The 15,424-nt window shown below is 46.6% G+C and overlaps 5 protein-coding genes across 5 annotated transcripts; 3 read left to right on the forward strand and 2 right to left on the reverse strand.

Moving 5' to 3' along the window:
• Positions 1-749: 749 nt before the first annotated feature.
• Positions 750-1,400, reverse strand: LOC306942125 (vesicle-trafficking protein SEC22b-like; the record flags this gene model as incomplete). Its single annotated transcript, XM_079527854.1, has 1 exon — positions 750-1,400. The coding sequence occupies one exon, from the start codon at positions 1,398-1,400 to the stop codon at positions 750-752; it is 651 nt and encodes a 216-aa protein (XP_079383980.1).
• Positions 1,401-7,836: 6,436 nt separating this feature from the next.
• LOC306941917 (NADH dehydrogenase [ubiquinone] iron-sulfur protein 4, mitochondrial-like) lies at positions 7,837-8,364 on the forward strand (the record flags this gene model as incomplete). Its single annotated transcript, XM_079527555.1, has 1 exon — positions 7,837-8,364. One exon carries the CDS (start codon positions 7,837-7,839, stop codon positions 8,362-8,364), a length of 528 nt encoding a protein of 175 aa, XP_079383681.1.
• Positions 8,365-9,530: 1,166 nt separating this feature from the next.
• On the reverse strand, positions 9,531-9,917 carry LOC306941918 (small ribosomal subunit protein mS37-like; the record flags this gene model as incomplete). The annotated part of the gene is made up of 1 exon (XM_079527556.1): positions 9,531-9,917. One exon carries the CDS (start codon positions 9,915-9,917, stop codon positions 9,531-9,533), a length of 387 nt encoding a protein of 128 aa, XP_079383682.1.
• A 354-nt stretch (positions 9,918-10,271) lies between these two features.
• Positions 10,272-10,955, forward strand: LOC306941919 (superoxide dismutase [Mn], mitochondrial-like; the record flags this gene model as incomplete). The annotated part of the gene is made up of 1 exon (XM_079527557.1): positions 10,272-10,955. One exon carries the CDS (start codon positions 10,272-10,274, stop codon positions 10,953-10,955), a length of 684 nt encoding a protein of 227 aa, XP_079383683.1.
• Positions 10,956-11,553: 598 nt separating this feature from the next.
• On the forward strand, positions 11,554-13,425 carry LOC306942240 (electron transfer flavoprotein-ubiquinone oxidoreductase, mitochondrial-like; the record flags this gene model as incomplete). Its single annotated transcript, XM_079528028.1, has 1 exon — positions 11,554-13,425. The coding sequence occupies one exon, from the start codon at positions 11,554-11,556 to the stop codon at positions 13,423-13,425; it is 1,872 nt and encodes a 623-aa protein (XP_079384154.1).
• Positions 13,426-15,424: the final 1,999 nt, after the last annotated feature.

A 15,424-nucleotide genomic window follows, 5' to 3' on the forward strand; every position in this document is an offset into this window, starting at 1 on the left:
TTGAACTTTTCATCTCGAGACCCAGAAGATAGATTTGCTGTGTCCCCAGGGCCCAAACCTACATAACCACATTATCAAAGTGATGCATTGTGAACTTGCAGATCTGCTATGTTCACATGTTTTAAATGCATGGCATCGTTTAGATATTTTTGAAAATGCCAGAAATTCTCAAAGTCAATACTTTTATTGGTAAACTTTTCAAATAACAATTTAAAAAGGTTATGTAAAATTACATTACATAACTTTTTTAAGTAGTTATTTAAAAACAAAAATAAAAGGATATTTACTCATCGTTTAGGAAACGCTTCTCTTCAAAGGAGCCCCCCACTGCCCCATGACTTCTGTCCACTCCAAGGACACTGGTTCTTTCGCTCCTCCCTAATTACCCCTTTATTTATTTCTTTTAAATGTTTTATCTCACAATTTTTGCAAATCAAAAAACACCCGGTGTCAATTGTCTAATGTAACCTTGGGCGCTACACTCCCTCTGCCCTGGGGAGTGCAACGGTCTGACCTCATGCTGCCTTCAATGCATGAGAGTCCAAGCCGCTTCTTTTCACCTTACATGGCGGTGTTTCCCCAGTTGGACGAAGCTTGTGGATGGAACACGTTATTCCAACCAGTTCCTTTTCCCTCCATTGGGTGGATTACGGCATGTTTTTTTGTGAGGGTACCTAGGGGACACGGGGAGAACATGCAAACCCCGTCTAAACTAAGTATGCACCCCCATCTCATCACCCCTCTCTCCCTCAGAGAATCCAGAAACGTATGTAGAGGACGAGGGTAATGATGAAAAGAGCACCGGCAGATAGCTTGGCGTAGTTAGATCTCATGTTGAGGTATTTGGCATCGTTGCGGTACTTGTTTGACAGGGTGGACAGATTGCTGACTTTTGTGTCTAAGGCAGACAGAGACTCCCCACGTTGCAGAACCTCCTCGATGTTGTCCACCATGATTCTCTGGACATCCTTCAGCTCCGTGTTAATGCTGCCGAGGTTCCTCCTCGCCCTGCTGTCGACGTAGGACTTCTTTGTCTTCTGGATGTACGTTTCAAACTCAATGAAAGAGTACGGCCGTGACACTGTAGGCACTCTCCCTCCGTACTTGTCATGAAACGCCGTTTGGAGGTCATCGAGGTACCCAAAGGCCATGCTCTTGGGAAACGTTGCTTCGCATAAGGCCAAGTAGCACACACCTTCTTCTATCACGTAATGGAAGGCCATCACCCCGTCTTCCAGCGTGTTGTAGCGTTTGGAATTGTTGCTATTGAGTTTACGGCAAAGCTGTTTGGCTTGATTCTGGTATTTCTGGAGGTCTCTTTCTGACTGCTGATCCTCTTGCATTGATGCTGCAAGCGGCAGTCCATCCGCCACACGGGCTACCATTGTTAGAAAAATCATCTTTGTGTTGGAATGTTTAATTGATCAGTCAGAACAAGGACTTTAAATTCAACTTATTATGGGACTGTGTTGAAGGGACCAGACGCAGACTTGCAGACTCACAAGATAGCTGATCACACGGGAAAGCAAATGGAAACTGGAAACTGACAGTGAATGAAAATGAGCACACTTAGTAGTGCTAGTCATGCACCGTTATGCACAATTATGTATTTCAACGTTCATAAAGTTATATGCCCGCTCTGAACTTATATAGACGACTGTGAAGTAATGACATCACTCTTAGACATCACCCTACATGTCACTCTATAACTTGCATGTCCCAGACTTTGTTCACTTCATGGGGCCAGTCCAATGGCGGCTCTTCTACATAGACTTCTATTGAGAATGGGGACAACAAATAGGGACAAGTCCTGGACCGGAAGTAGGCAGAAATGAATTGGACCCAGGGCAACAGCCCGGCTTTAATGATCTTAAAATCCCTTTATTTTAGATTGTTTTGTAGTACATAAACATTACAGAGACTTTAAGTGTCACTGTACAATACTTTAAAACAGTTGTCATGTTGCACACATGCCTAAAATAGCTCTTATTTGCGCCGCCCTCGTTGAAAACGGTGCCGTGTCGTTAGTCAGAAGGTTCCTTGTTCCGAAATTACTATCCCTATCTCTAATCCTAACCTAAACATAACCGCAAGCACGGGAGCAGTGCATGTTCGGACTAACGGGACTTCGGATCTATGGGCAGTTCCCGTTGAAAACAATGTATTCCGAACTCCAGAAGCATACATGGAGATCTAGGGGTGATCAGGTGTGATCTATTAGCTAACTAAGGCCCTGTCCAGAGCCTGGGCAGAGGCTTTTGTGCTGGTTCTGGACAGCCGGCTGTCCAACGGACTCGACACCGGGCACTGCATTCCCCCTATGGTGGTGTGGGACATGTCACACAAGATTTGTTTGCCTTAAGCCTTAATGTCAAGTCCTGGTGTGGGTCAAATTTGAAGTCGGTGCATTAACTCTCCCCACTCAGTGTTCAATTTAAAAAAAAATCACAGTAAATCATGTGCCATTTTCCCCCCCATTTTTCTATATGTATGTATGTACATACATACATACATACATACATACATACATACATACATACATACATACATACATACATACATACATACATACATACATACACCAGTTCCATGGATGTAAGATATTAATAATGGTAGACATAGTAGAAATATAGGTCCTCATTCACAAAGGAGAAATACGCCAGAGTGTAACGTATGCGTAAACAGATACTAAATATCATCGTATTTCTCTGTCCGATCACGCTGCGATTTGCTCCCGTCTTATTCAGGGAAGCTGGTGTAATCACTTCATTTGTGCGGATCGCAGAGTGTAGCCTTTCCGCATTTTTCCCAAGCGATTCGCCTGGTGTCGCCTGGTTAGAAGGAACATCCACGCCCATCCCACACCATATAAGGCAACAGGAAATATCGAAATACGTCATCATAGACTGCACAGAGCTTTAAATTATATACAACAGCCGCGATGAGCTTGTAGAGCAGTTCATTTTGACAGGCGGGTCTCTGCACGGACAGATCTTCAAGCAAACAGCGCGAGTTATGTATATAATTATAAACGAAACTTGCCAACTTGGCACGCATTGCTTCACTCCTTGTTAAATGTCAGAACGTTAATAAGTTAACTGATTACAGTTACTTTCACATAATGAGAAAGAAGTTAATTTGTACTGTTCACCACACGACCAAATCAAATGCTATATTACAACTCGGCAATGATAAAAGCCCTTACTGATAAATGCACTGCAGGGTTATAAAAAATAAAAAAAAAGAACAATTGAACACTCGCCTGCAGAGGTAAAATAGATACCCGATAGGCCTACTTTTTTTTATCAGAGCTGCATTGATTCATGCGGGGAATAGATTAATATCATGATCTCACTGTCATCTGTCTGAATGCCATGTGGAGAATGGATTTGTTCTGATCATGGACACGTAGGCATAGGCCTATAGCTATTTAAATTTTCAACCATATACGGCGGGTAGCCTCCTCATATTAAAATGATTCGCGGGACATTTGGCACCAAACTTGATTGATCTCATGATGAGATCAATGTAGTAGCCTATACAGCCTAGCTATAAATTCCCCGTATTATAATTAATTAAGGTGCACTGGCTTAAAACTATGACTGGCCGAATTGCACGCGCTGATGCAATAATGTGGACTTCTATTTTTTGGTAGGGCTAATTAGCCCTCGTGACTGCTGTCTGTCTGTCAGACCGGCATGTCTGTGAACCATAGAAATCATCTGTTCTGTCCGGGCCGGACTCACCGCGCCGTTATATTAATTTTCCAATGTGAATTTCACCCAGATTGGACTGTTCTCCCCCCCCCCCCCCCCCCCCCCCCCCCACACACACACACACACACACACACCGACAGTCAAAGGAGCTCCGTAACAAAACAATTTCAATAGGCCTACTGCAGGCATTACTACACTAAACAACGTTGGAGTCGTACAGTGCAGAATGCAGATAAGTGTATGTTCTTATTATTATTGTGAGTTTGTTTTTTAACATGCAGCGCGAGTCCACGAGAGCCGATCTACAAGCTCACAACGCGTTGCACTGCGAGTAGAAAGCTGTCAAGTGAGCAGCGCAATCGCGCATGCTAGAAATATCCTAATAAATAAATAAAAAGGTGTCGGGCTCGGGGGCAGTTTCTGTATGGGACTCTAGGCTAACCTGCCTCTAGAATGCATGCATTTAGGCATACAAGTGATACTTGGCTTTTATATAAGCTATCATTTTTTTACGTGCTGACCAATGTTTTGGACACATGCCTACATATTTTATCTGCGATTTGGGGACTTTTAATTGATTCAGCATGAAGACTAAAGCCTTCTGAATAAATCTACGCAAGCCGTACACGACCATGAGAGCTGGCGCAGCTTTTAACGGAATTTCCGACCAACCCACGTCACCGTCAAGTTCACGTTCAAGTTCATGAATTCCCACGTAATGTGGGAATCCACGTAAATGCCTGTCCGCTCACGCTCCGCTCACGTAACGTCACTTTATGAGCGTAAACGCCGTTGTGAATGAGGACCATAGAGTGGAGTGGAGTGCAACTCTGGTAATTCCTCACACCTTTGTCAGCCAGCAACACGTCTGTTCACAGGTCATGTACAGGACTTTGCCTTGCAGAAGTTTCCATTCCTAGACCAGAAATTTGATAAGGCTGCTCTTGTTGGAGGAACTGCAAAGGAACTTCCGCCACTGCCTTACTACTGCTATACATAGTGTCCACCAACAAGGTGCTTGTGTTTGAGTGTTGCGTCTGCACCCCGGTTGACTCGTTCTGCATCCTTGATTGAAGTCTTGCGGTAGACATCGAAAGCAACATAAATTCGTTCACTTTGTGCACCTTCCTGGAGGACCCGGATCAAAAGTGACTTTGCCACCCGTTTAAATGTTAAGTTGTCACCATTGAGTTTTTGAACGATGCCCATTCCATCGATGATGCAAGCAGATGGGGTTGGAACGTTTTCTGCTGGAGACACATTATTTTCCAGTTCTCTAGCAAGTGCAGCCTTTGTCAGTGCCCATGGCAACGGGCCAAATGGGTGAGAATTAATGGCTGCTCTGGCTATAGTATCTTTAACGCCAATACCTTTCAGGTTGTGGTTTAATTTGACCAGTTCCGTCATGGACATGTTATCTGGATATACATGTAGGAGGAGTTTACCATTATCATCAGGGAAGATATGCAGGGCTCCACCAAACTCGGTCTCCAGCCTTTTTTCTTACATTCCTTTTGGTTGACTCCCTGACTTCAGTAATTCCTTTGGATTTTACTGAAGCAACCAGTCTAGAAGATAGATCAGTCATTGTCTTCACATTAGAATTGGCACAACTCCGTGATGAGCAAGCTGGTTTCCGCAAGGACAGATCCTGCACAGACCAGATTGCAGCGCTGCGCATCATTGTGGAGCAGTCGATAGAGTGGAACTCGCCCCCTATTAACTTTGTGGACTATGAGAAAGCCTTTGACAGCCTAGACCGAGAGACCCTCTGGAAGCTTCTCCGACATTACAGGGTGCCGGCCAAGATCGTTTCCATCATCAGGAACTCCTATGAGGGACTGACATGCAAGGTGGTCCATGGAGGGAAGCTCACAGAGGCATTCCAAATGAGGACTGGGGTCAGACAAGGTTGTCTGCTCTCACCCTTCTCTTCCCGTTAGCCATTGACTGTATAATGAAGACCTCCACAGCACAGAGAAGGTACGGAATTCAGCGGACACCTTGGATTCAACTCGACGACTTGGACTATGCAGATGATGGCACGACTGTCGCACACCCAACAACAGATGCAGGGGAAGACCAACAACGTGGCAGCCATTTCAGCACAACTGGGACTCAACATCCACAAAGGCAACTAGGCAAGACCAAGATCCTCAAGACCAACATAGCACGGCGAGGCATTGGATGAAGTCGAAGTCTTTACCTATACCTAGGCAGTGCGATCGACACGCAAGGTCGCCGATGTTAGAGCTCGGATCCGAAAAGCCTGTGCAGCATTCGTCCAATTATGGAACATGTGGAGTTCCAAATAACTGACTCCCAACACCAAAGTCAGGTTCTTCAACAATAACGTCAAGGCTGTACTCCTATGCGGTGACATGGAGAACTGCAGCTGCCAACAACAAGAAAGTGCAGGTCTTCATTAACAGCTGCCTGCGGAAGATCCTCCACATCCGATGGCCTGACACCATCAGTCAGAAGCAGGGGCTCGCAACTCACTTTGCTCCAGACATTTTTTATTCACGAACACAGCAGGCAGGACATACGAATGAAATATTATAGGTAAATTATGCATTTCCGGGATCCTTAGGGTCATGTCAGTATTGCAGATTTTGTGTTTGTGTCACTGATGTTTCTTGATGGCACAGGACTAAAGCAAATAGTATGATTTAAGCAGATGTGTACAAAATGTTTTATTCTAAGTTTGAAGAGCTCTAGACACCACTGTACTTGTGCATATACACAAAAGGGCTTGAATGAATGCTTAAAGTTAAAATGATTACAAACGCAGTATATAAATATGGAATGCAACAAACCAACAACCTCTGCATCCACGGGACACACTACTGTACTCACCATGTAGGCTACAGTAATAATAATACACCGTGAAAAATGCGGTAAAACAATAATCCACGGACACGATCATTTTGCATGGCCGCACCCGACCTCATGCTACGTTATAAACAATAAAATCCACGTAGGAATCGTTGTAGAACCACTAGTTTGCAATAATAACAACACTGACGGGCGCCGCCATCTTGCTTAGAAACGAGCGCTGATCGGTGACATGCGGTGAGCGAAGCGCAGCCTCGAGACCAGAGCCGTTTAGAGAGAGAGAGTGACGACAACATACCGTTCAGTGAGTCATGCAGCTCCATGAATAAACAGTGAACGGAGTTGTCGCAGCATCTAAACGGCACTGCCTCCGACAGAAAGATTTAGGGGAACATGTTGTATGTTTCTGTTGCGTGCGTTGTGGTGAATGAATGTGGTGAGTCAATGAAGTACAATACTTAGGAGAACAAGTGCTACAGAGACTTTATTCTTTTTCAGTTTGTAATCCAGATCATGGATTGAACAATGGAGTACCCAAATACACTGTCTACAAACCATTTATTTTTGACAATGAGTCACTTTAATTGAGCTGTGCTGCAGTGCATTATACATATGCACCATACTTAATTTAGCTCACTGAGCACCACAAAGTAATTAACTTATATTTTATTGTGGTGCTATTATATTTACTTTATGTACTGTTCTGCATACTTTTCACTGTTCTGTTTGCATACTACTACTGTTTGGAAAAATCTTTGCAAATATAAAAACTTCAGATTTGTGGTTCATTTCTTTCAGATACATTTCTACATGAATATATAACCACATTGTAACCATACAAAATGAAATGGGAGTTAAATGCTGAAATTGAGGGGCGATAATATATTAAAGTCTAACTCATGTTGATTAGGCGATGTAATGGTGATGTAACACAAACGGTGCCAACACAAACATTAAACGCCATTAACAATAAAGAGACAATATGACGTAATGAGGCACATTATGACTAAATTGTCCCTTCCCCAAACATTGAACTAAAGACAAACATTAAACCTGTGAATAGGAGGGGCTATAGCGCCCCTAAAAAGCCCATATGGTTGAGCGGAGTACATTTTAGAGCCATGTTGAGCTCCATATTTGGGCCACACTGACGTTATATTTGATGACAGAGCATCTTATGCGGTTTGGCTTAAAAACTGAAATCCTTTATTGAGAGTGAATCTGCAGTGATGGATACAGGATATATTTCTAAGCTATACCGTCACCAGCCAGGGATATAATCATGGCATACTCACTGTCACGTCTAGGCGTGGGACACATGTCCGCGATCAACGCAGCCGCAAGGAAAGTGTTCCCGATCCCCACCAGGTGCACCAGCAGCACATCGGCGGGGAGGCTGGCGGACGACCCCGGACAACGAAAAGACAGGCGGCGGCTCATTGCCGCGGACGAGAAGCTGGACATCGCCGCGGTGACGGGCGTGCCAGAAGAGCACGTCGGAACGCGCAAGGTGCGCATCTTTGTGCCGACCAGGACGGCCATGCAGTCGGGAATCGACAACACCGGTCGGTGGCACGTGGACTTTGACACCCGCGAGCGCTGGGAGAACCCTCTGATGGGCTGGGCCTCCACGGCCGACCCCTTATCCAATGTGCTCCTAGCGTTCACGTCCAAGGAGGACGCCGTCGCCTTCGCCGAGAAGAACGGGTGGAGTTACGACGTGACGGAGAAAAGAACGCCAAAGCCCAGGGTGAAGTCCTACTCGGCGAACTTCTCCTGGGACAAGAGAACCAGGAGGTCTGCTAAGTAAACCGATGGCGATGACGATCTAATCTAGTCTATTAAGATTCGTCATGTCGTCGCAAATGTGACATCAGGACAACTTTCGCGCCACATACAGTATACAGCTCTAATCAGTGCTACTAGGTTTTTTTTAGACATTATAGTTAAATAAATCGAGGTATTTATGTAAACTGTATCTGTTTTCTGTTAACTATTTTATTGTTGCTTGGGCTGGGGAAATAACCGCAAGACCACAGTCAAGACACTTGTCAGTAGCAATATAATTTTCAGTCCAGTACTTGGGTCAAAGTAGATACTACTACAAGCGGAAGTTGCTCAGTCAAATTTGTAATACCGTAGCTCAATAGTTTCTACAAGCTCACGACAAACTCTTAGCGCTTTACAATGCGACTTGTGAGTTTGCACGGTGCATGTTTGTTCCGACATACTAACTCTTAATCCGCCGCCATTAATTAATAGCGTACTGCCAGGGTTTTATCGCGTGTAACACTTACTTTGAAGAGCCAAATATCCGTAATCGCATGTTACAGTGACAAATTGCTGTGTGTGGTGTCTTGACCGGTTGTTGTTCTCTCGGTCGGTGGTGGAAAAACCCGACCGCGAGTATCACAGCGCCTGCTACTCTGGGCCAGAGAAACGGCCCCGTTACACTGCATCTCCACTAGCTAAAGAGTGCTGGGTTGTGCACCGAAAATAGCTGATCTACAAGCTCTCAATGCGTCTCAGGGCGACGCGTTGTGAGCTTGTAGATCTGCTATTTTTGTCCAAATGTGCCCTCTTACAGGATTTTAGCCCTGCCCCTCTCTAACACTCTCTGCACGGCCCTGGTACTACCTCCAAACAGACCCCTCACAACCCCAAGGATTGCTGGACCCAATGTTGGGAACCACTGTCTTAGATTCCAGTGCGTATGTTGGGATATCTCTTAGATCTCAGTGCGTATGTTGGGGTATCTCTTAGATCTCAGTGCGTATGTTGGGGTATCTCTTAGATCTCAGTGCGTATGTTGGGATATCTCTTAGATCTCAGTGCGTATGTTGGGGTATCTCTTAGATCTCAGTGCGTATGTTGGGGTATCTCTTAGATCTCAGTGCGTATGTTGGGGTATCTCTTAGATCTCAGTGCGTATGTTGGGATATCTCTTAGATCTCAGTGCGTATGTTGGGGTATCTCTTAGATCTCAGTGCGTATGTTGGGGTATCTCTTCAGCAGTGCCGTTGCTTGCTGGGAGGACAAGCGCCGCCGTCCCCTGTGAGAGCCATCGACGTTCTGCTCCCAGTCAGACCTTTTTTTGTGAGCCTGAGCCTTCTCAACGCACACATGGAAGGCTTGCATCTCGGTGGCGCACAGAGCTTCCACAAAGCTCTTCTGCTTCCAGCAGGCCAGCATGGCGGACATCTCTGTGACGCAAGAGGCCTCTCCCCTTTCCGGCTTACGATCAGCGACGTGATCTTTCAGGACCAGCGGCCTGTTGGGCTTCAGGACAGGCTTTTTATGCTGCCTGCTCAGCAACCGGCTGACCTTCTCCTGGAAGGCAATGCCTCCTCCCTGCATGGCCATTTTACAACCCGTCAACACGACAGATAGATGGATGCTAATACTGAATAATACAAAGTACAGATGGCCAATTTCCTCAGAAGATGCAATACATTGTACTCGGCTTTCAAGCCAAGCAGTATCTTCTGTTTGGACTCATGTCATTTGAACTGATGTCAGTATTCTATGTATGGTTAAGACTGACATCATATTATTTGATGTCAGATTTGCCCAAATATGGAGTACTCTCTGTTTGGGAAAGACTGACGCGTCATGTTGATGACACAAGATTTGAGGCGCTCAGTTTAAAAAATCATGAGTTAGTCTAAAGAGTAATAGCCTTTTCTGCAGTGCGGTTTACTGTTTTGTATGACAAACATGCTTTCCAGAGTCAATCAGATGAGTCGGAGCACGGCCAGCCTGTGTAGCCAAACACTACACCAGTTCTCCGCCTCAAGGCAGAAGCACATGCTCCCCGACCTCACCTATGACTATGGGGCCTTGGAGCCACACATCAGTGCCGAGATCATGCAACTCCACCACAGCAAGCACCACGCCACTTACGTCAACAACCTCAATGTCACCGAGGAGAAGTACCGGGAAGCGCTGGCGAAGGGCGACGTGACCGCACAGGTGGCCCTCCAGCCTGCACTCAGGTTTAACGGGGGAGGCCACGTCAACCACACCATCTTCTGGACGAACCTCTCGCCGAACGGCGGCGGGGAGCCACGGGGCCAGCTGATGGACGCCATCCAGAGGGACTTTGGCTCCTTCCAGAAGATGAGGGAGAGGATGTCCGCTGCCACTGTGGCAGTGCAGGGCTCGGGTTGGGGCTGGCTGGGCTACGACAAGGAGAGTGACAGGCTCCGCATCGCCGCCTGTGCCAACCAGGACCCTCTGCAGGGAACGACGGGTCTGATTCCCCTCCTTGGTATGGATGTGTGGGAGCATGCCTACTATCTGCAGTACAAGAACGTCCGGCCCGACTATGTCAAAGCTCTCTGGAACGTCATCAACTGGGAGAACGTTAGCGAGCGTCTCCGGGCCTGCGGCAAGCTATAATATAATAGTTTTTTGAACTGTTATTTAACAAAAAACATCACACTTGTGTGAAGTGAGGGGCGTTCATCATACATCATCATACATCACATTCCGTGCTCAGCCAACACACAAAGCTGGGCACATGCCCCTCAAAAACAAGGTGTCTGATACGACATATTGATCAAAACGAGGCAAATTACATCAAGCATTACATTGCATTTAAAAAAACAACAAGGAACATAATGTACAACACACAGAAAACATAGACAACAGGAACACGTAACCATTAAAATGTTTACGGGCAAATAGTGTGACTTTGAGAGCTGTTTCACCGTACAATGTAAGTCAATGAGCATTTAGAATTATACTTTTGTAATCAATGGAGCAACATTTGTTGATATTTCACCCACCTTTGGAGTTATACATCATGGATGGCATCATGGTTTCGGGACCCAAACCTCTGTCGTAGTACTGATATCATAGTGCTGACATCATATAGATGGCGGTACTCGTCATATACTGGTCTCCAAGTACTCTGATAAAGAGAATTGCACAATGTAGACCAAAGGCTTCATCTTTTAACAGAGTCTGCTCGACCGTGGCGGACACACTAAGTGTCATGTTTCTAGCCAGCAGATATCCAATTCATGCCCACAGGTGTGTTCGGACCCTGAAAACGGTCATAGCTGGTCATGCCACTCCACAGCTGTGCACGGTTCTGCACAAACGGACCCGCTCTTCAGCTGCGACCCCACGCATTACGACACACTACACGATCCACCCCAGAGATAAAGACCCGCGATGGGAGGGCACGGAGATGGAGAGGTGTTCTGATATGTACGATGTGGTGGTCGTAGGCGGAGGACCTGCTGGCCTGTCGGCAGCCATCCGACTCAAACAGCTGGCTAGGGAACACGACAAAGAGCTGAGGGTGTGTCTGGTGGAGAAGGCCTCCCATATCGGAGCCCACACTCTGTCCGGAGCCTGTCTGGAGCCCACGGCACTCGACGAACTGTTCCCCGACTGGAAGGAAAGGGGGGCTCCTCTACACACCCCCGTGAAGGAGGACATCTTCAGCATCCTGACGGAGAAATACAGGATCCCCGTTCCCATACCGCCCGGTTTGCCCATGAACAACCACGGAAACTACATCGTGAGGCTGGGGCACTTTGTGCATTGGCTGGGCAAGCAGGCGGAGGAGCTGGGGGTAGAGCTGTACCCGGGCTACGCCGCGGCCGAGGTTTTGTTTCACGAGGACGGCAGCGTGAAAGGGGTCGCCACCAACGACGTGGGGATCGCCAAGGACGGCTCGCCGAAAAAGCACGTGTTCGAGAGAGGCATGGAGCTCCGCGCTAAAGTAACACTGTTCGGCGAGGGTTGCCACGGACACCTGGCCAAGCAGCTCTATAAAAGATTCGGCCTGAGAGAGAGCTGTGAACCACAGACGTACGGCATCGGCCTGAAAGAGCTGTGGGTGATTGATGAGGAGAAATGGCGGCCGGGCAGAGTGGAGCATTCGGTGGGTTGGCCCCTGGACAGAAACACGTACGGCGGCTCCTTCCTATACCACCTCAACGAAGGAGAGCCCACGGTGGCTCTGGGCTTCGTGGTCGGTTTGGACTACTCCAACCCCTACCTGAACCCCTTCAGGGAGTTCCAGCGCTGGAAGCACCATCCGTCCGTCTCCCCGACCCTGGCGGGAGGCAGAAGGATCGGATACGGCGCGAGAGCCCTAAACGAGGGAGGGCTCCAGTCTCTGCCGAAGCTGTCATTTCCCGGAGGGCTGCTGATCGGCTGCAGTCCCGGCTTCATGAACGTCCCAAAGATCAAAGGAACCCACACGGCCATGAAGAGTGGCATGCTCGCTGCCGAGGCCGTCTTCCCTAAAGTCGTCACAGAGGACCTCCCGTCAGAGACGGCTGGACTCCACGTCGCAGAGTATTCCGACAACCTGCGGAAGTCGTGGGTGTGGAAGGAGCTGCACGCCGTGAGGAACATCAGGCCATCCTTCCATAACTACTTTGGTCTGTACGGAGGGATGATTTACACCGGGATCTTCTACTGGATCTTCAGAGGGAAAGAACCCTGGACACTCAAACACCGCGGTCTGGACGCCGCTCGGCTGCGAGCGGCTAAAGACTGCACCCCCGTCGAATACCCCAGACCGGACGGGGCGGTCAGCTTTGACCTGCTGTCCTCCGTGGCTCTGAGCGGCACAAACCACGAGGCTGACCAGCCGCCCCACCTCACCCTGAAGGACGACAGCGTTCCAGTGGCCAGGAACCTGGCCGTCTACGATGGACCCGAACAACGATACTGCCCAGCAGGCGTCTACGAGTTTGTGCCCGCAGAGACGGGCGGCGGCATGCGGCTGCAGATCAACGCTCAGAACTGTGTCCACTGCAAGACCTGTGACATCAAGGACCCCAGTCAGAACATCAACTGGGTCCCCCCAGAGGGCGGTGGAGGGCCGGCCTACGACGGCTTGTGATGTGGTGTTTTGAGATGCCGCTTTTGTCCCCACACGTCTCGATATTTGCCAGACAATGAAAGGAGAAATTAGGTCAAATGTCCGCCAAATATGACGTAAATTCAACCAACCAATCACATAAATGAAGTTGTTCATGAGAGGATGTATGATGATGTATAATGATAAGAGCGCCACTCACTTCACACTTTTTATATTTTTATATCGTTCATATGACAAGATATGGGGTCGGACTACTAGAGGATTACCTTACCTGACCATTGTGGCCAAAGGTGTCGACATGAGATTGAATGAGCAGTGGTGGAAAGTATATAACCCAATATTTGCCTCTGAGATCTAGTAGAAGAAATTGGTAATAATCCAGTATTACCAGTAATACTTTCTTGTACTACATCTCAGAGGCAAATATTGTACTTTTACTCTAACTACAATTATTTGAAACCTTTAGTTACTTTGTACATTTGGATTATTATTACACAACATACATTAAACCACTATAAACCCTATATATATATATGGTTATGTTCAGGCTCACAATGCGTGGCACCATTGTGAGTTTGCAGATCTGCTATTTTCAATTATTTTATATTTCATACATTTGAAAACATGCAATGGGACTTTCTGCGTAATGAATAGGCTGCTATTCTTTGATATATATATGACTTTGAAGTTTTACTCGATAACATTTTGAATACCAGACTTTTACTTGCAACAGTATTTCTCCGGTGTGCTATTGACATTTGATACTCTTACTTGTGAAAAGTATGTATGCACGTCTCATGTCCTCTCCTGGACATGACACGTGGACAAGCTCCTTTCAGTTCCCCAAACACACATTAAAACAAAAGGTGACTGGGCCTCTGTTATTGTCCACAGACTCTGGAACAATCACCCCATCATCTTGCATTAAGTCCAGCCCCACCGTTGAACATAATAATAATGTAATCAAACCTACAGTATATATAAGACCCATCTCTTCTCTATTGCTCTTAGTTCAGTCTGAGGGCAACTAAGTCATTGTCAGCTTACAACGTGTTGCGGTGGCAACGAGTTGTGAACTTGCAGATCGGCTATTTTCGTTTTCGCTATACGTCGTACCACAAAGTAAAAAATACACTGGGCTGTTATAACCACTCATTCTCATCCTTTTCCAAACATTCATCACAAGTAAGTCCATCAAATAAATCAAATTAACAATAAAAATCCATTTCTGGACGGGGTACCGGCTGTTTGTTGTTCTCCGATGCTGGAAGGTTGTTTTGAGGATAAAAAGGGAGGGCAGAAAATTGAAGACGAGAGTGATTGGCCGGAATGACAGGAAAGTGAGCCAATTGTGATTGGCCGGAATGTGATGATGTATGATGATGTAGCTCTGGTCCATAGCTCTAATGCCGTCACATTTAGAGCTATGTTACTGTCGATTTCCGGGGCTCGCATAAATGCAGACCAGCCTCTCTCTCGTCTGTAAGCGAAAATATAAATAACGTTTTTGCTACTCACCAATACAAAGGCGGCTTGTGTAACTAGAAAGCCTACTTTCCTTAGTGGACGCACTCTGAGCCCCCCCACCACACATATAACATGGACTTTTTGGCCAGAAAGGGATTTATTTTCCACCAGAAAAAATAATATTTTAGTTACTCCACTGCGCCCTGTTAATAATGTTGGCTACACAAAAACAGCAGATCAACAAGCATGTATATCTGCCATTTAACAAAAAGAAAATCGTATTGTAAAGATTGTGCTTATTTTTTGACTCCCTTACGGAGCTATGTGTATTGATGTATATTTCTTAGGAGAAATGTTTGATCTTAAGGGGGAGGTGTTATGACCATGGGTCATATGTGTAGGTTTCTTCCCTCTTGGTGTGTGTGTGGGTGTGACTGATTGAGTGAGTGACTGAGTGAGTACCAGCTTGTGTGACTGGTGAATGAGTGGTTGCTGAGTGTGACTGGCTGAGTGGTGGAACCTCACAGGTGATTGGCTCCTGGCTTCCTGGTCT

This window comes from Electrona antarctica (assembly GCF_951216825.1).
Source record: "Electrona antarctica genome assembly, chromosome: 18".
Classification (NCBI taxonomy): Eukaryota; Metazoa; Chordata; class Actinopteri; order Myctophiformes; family Myctophidae; genus Electrona; species Electrona antarctica.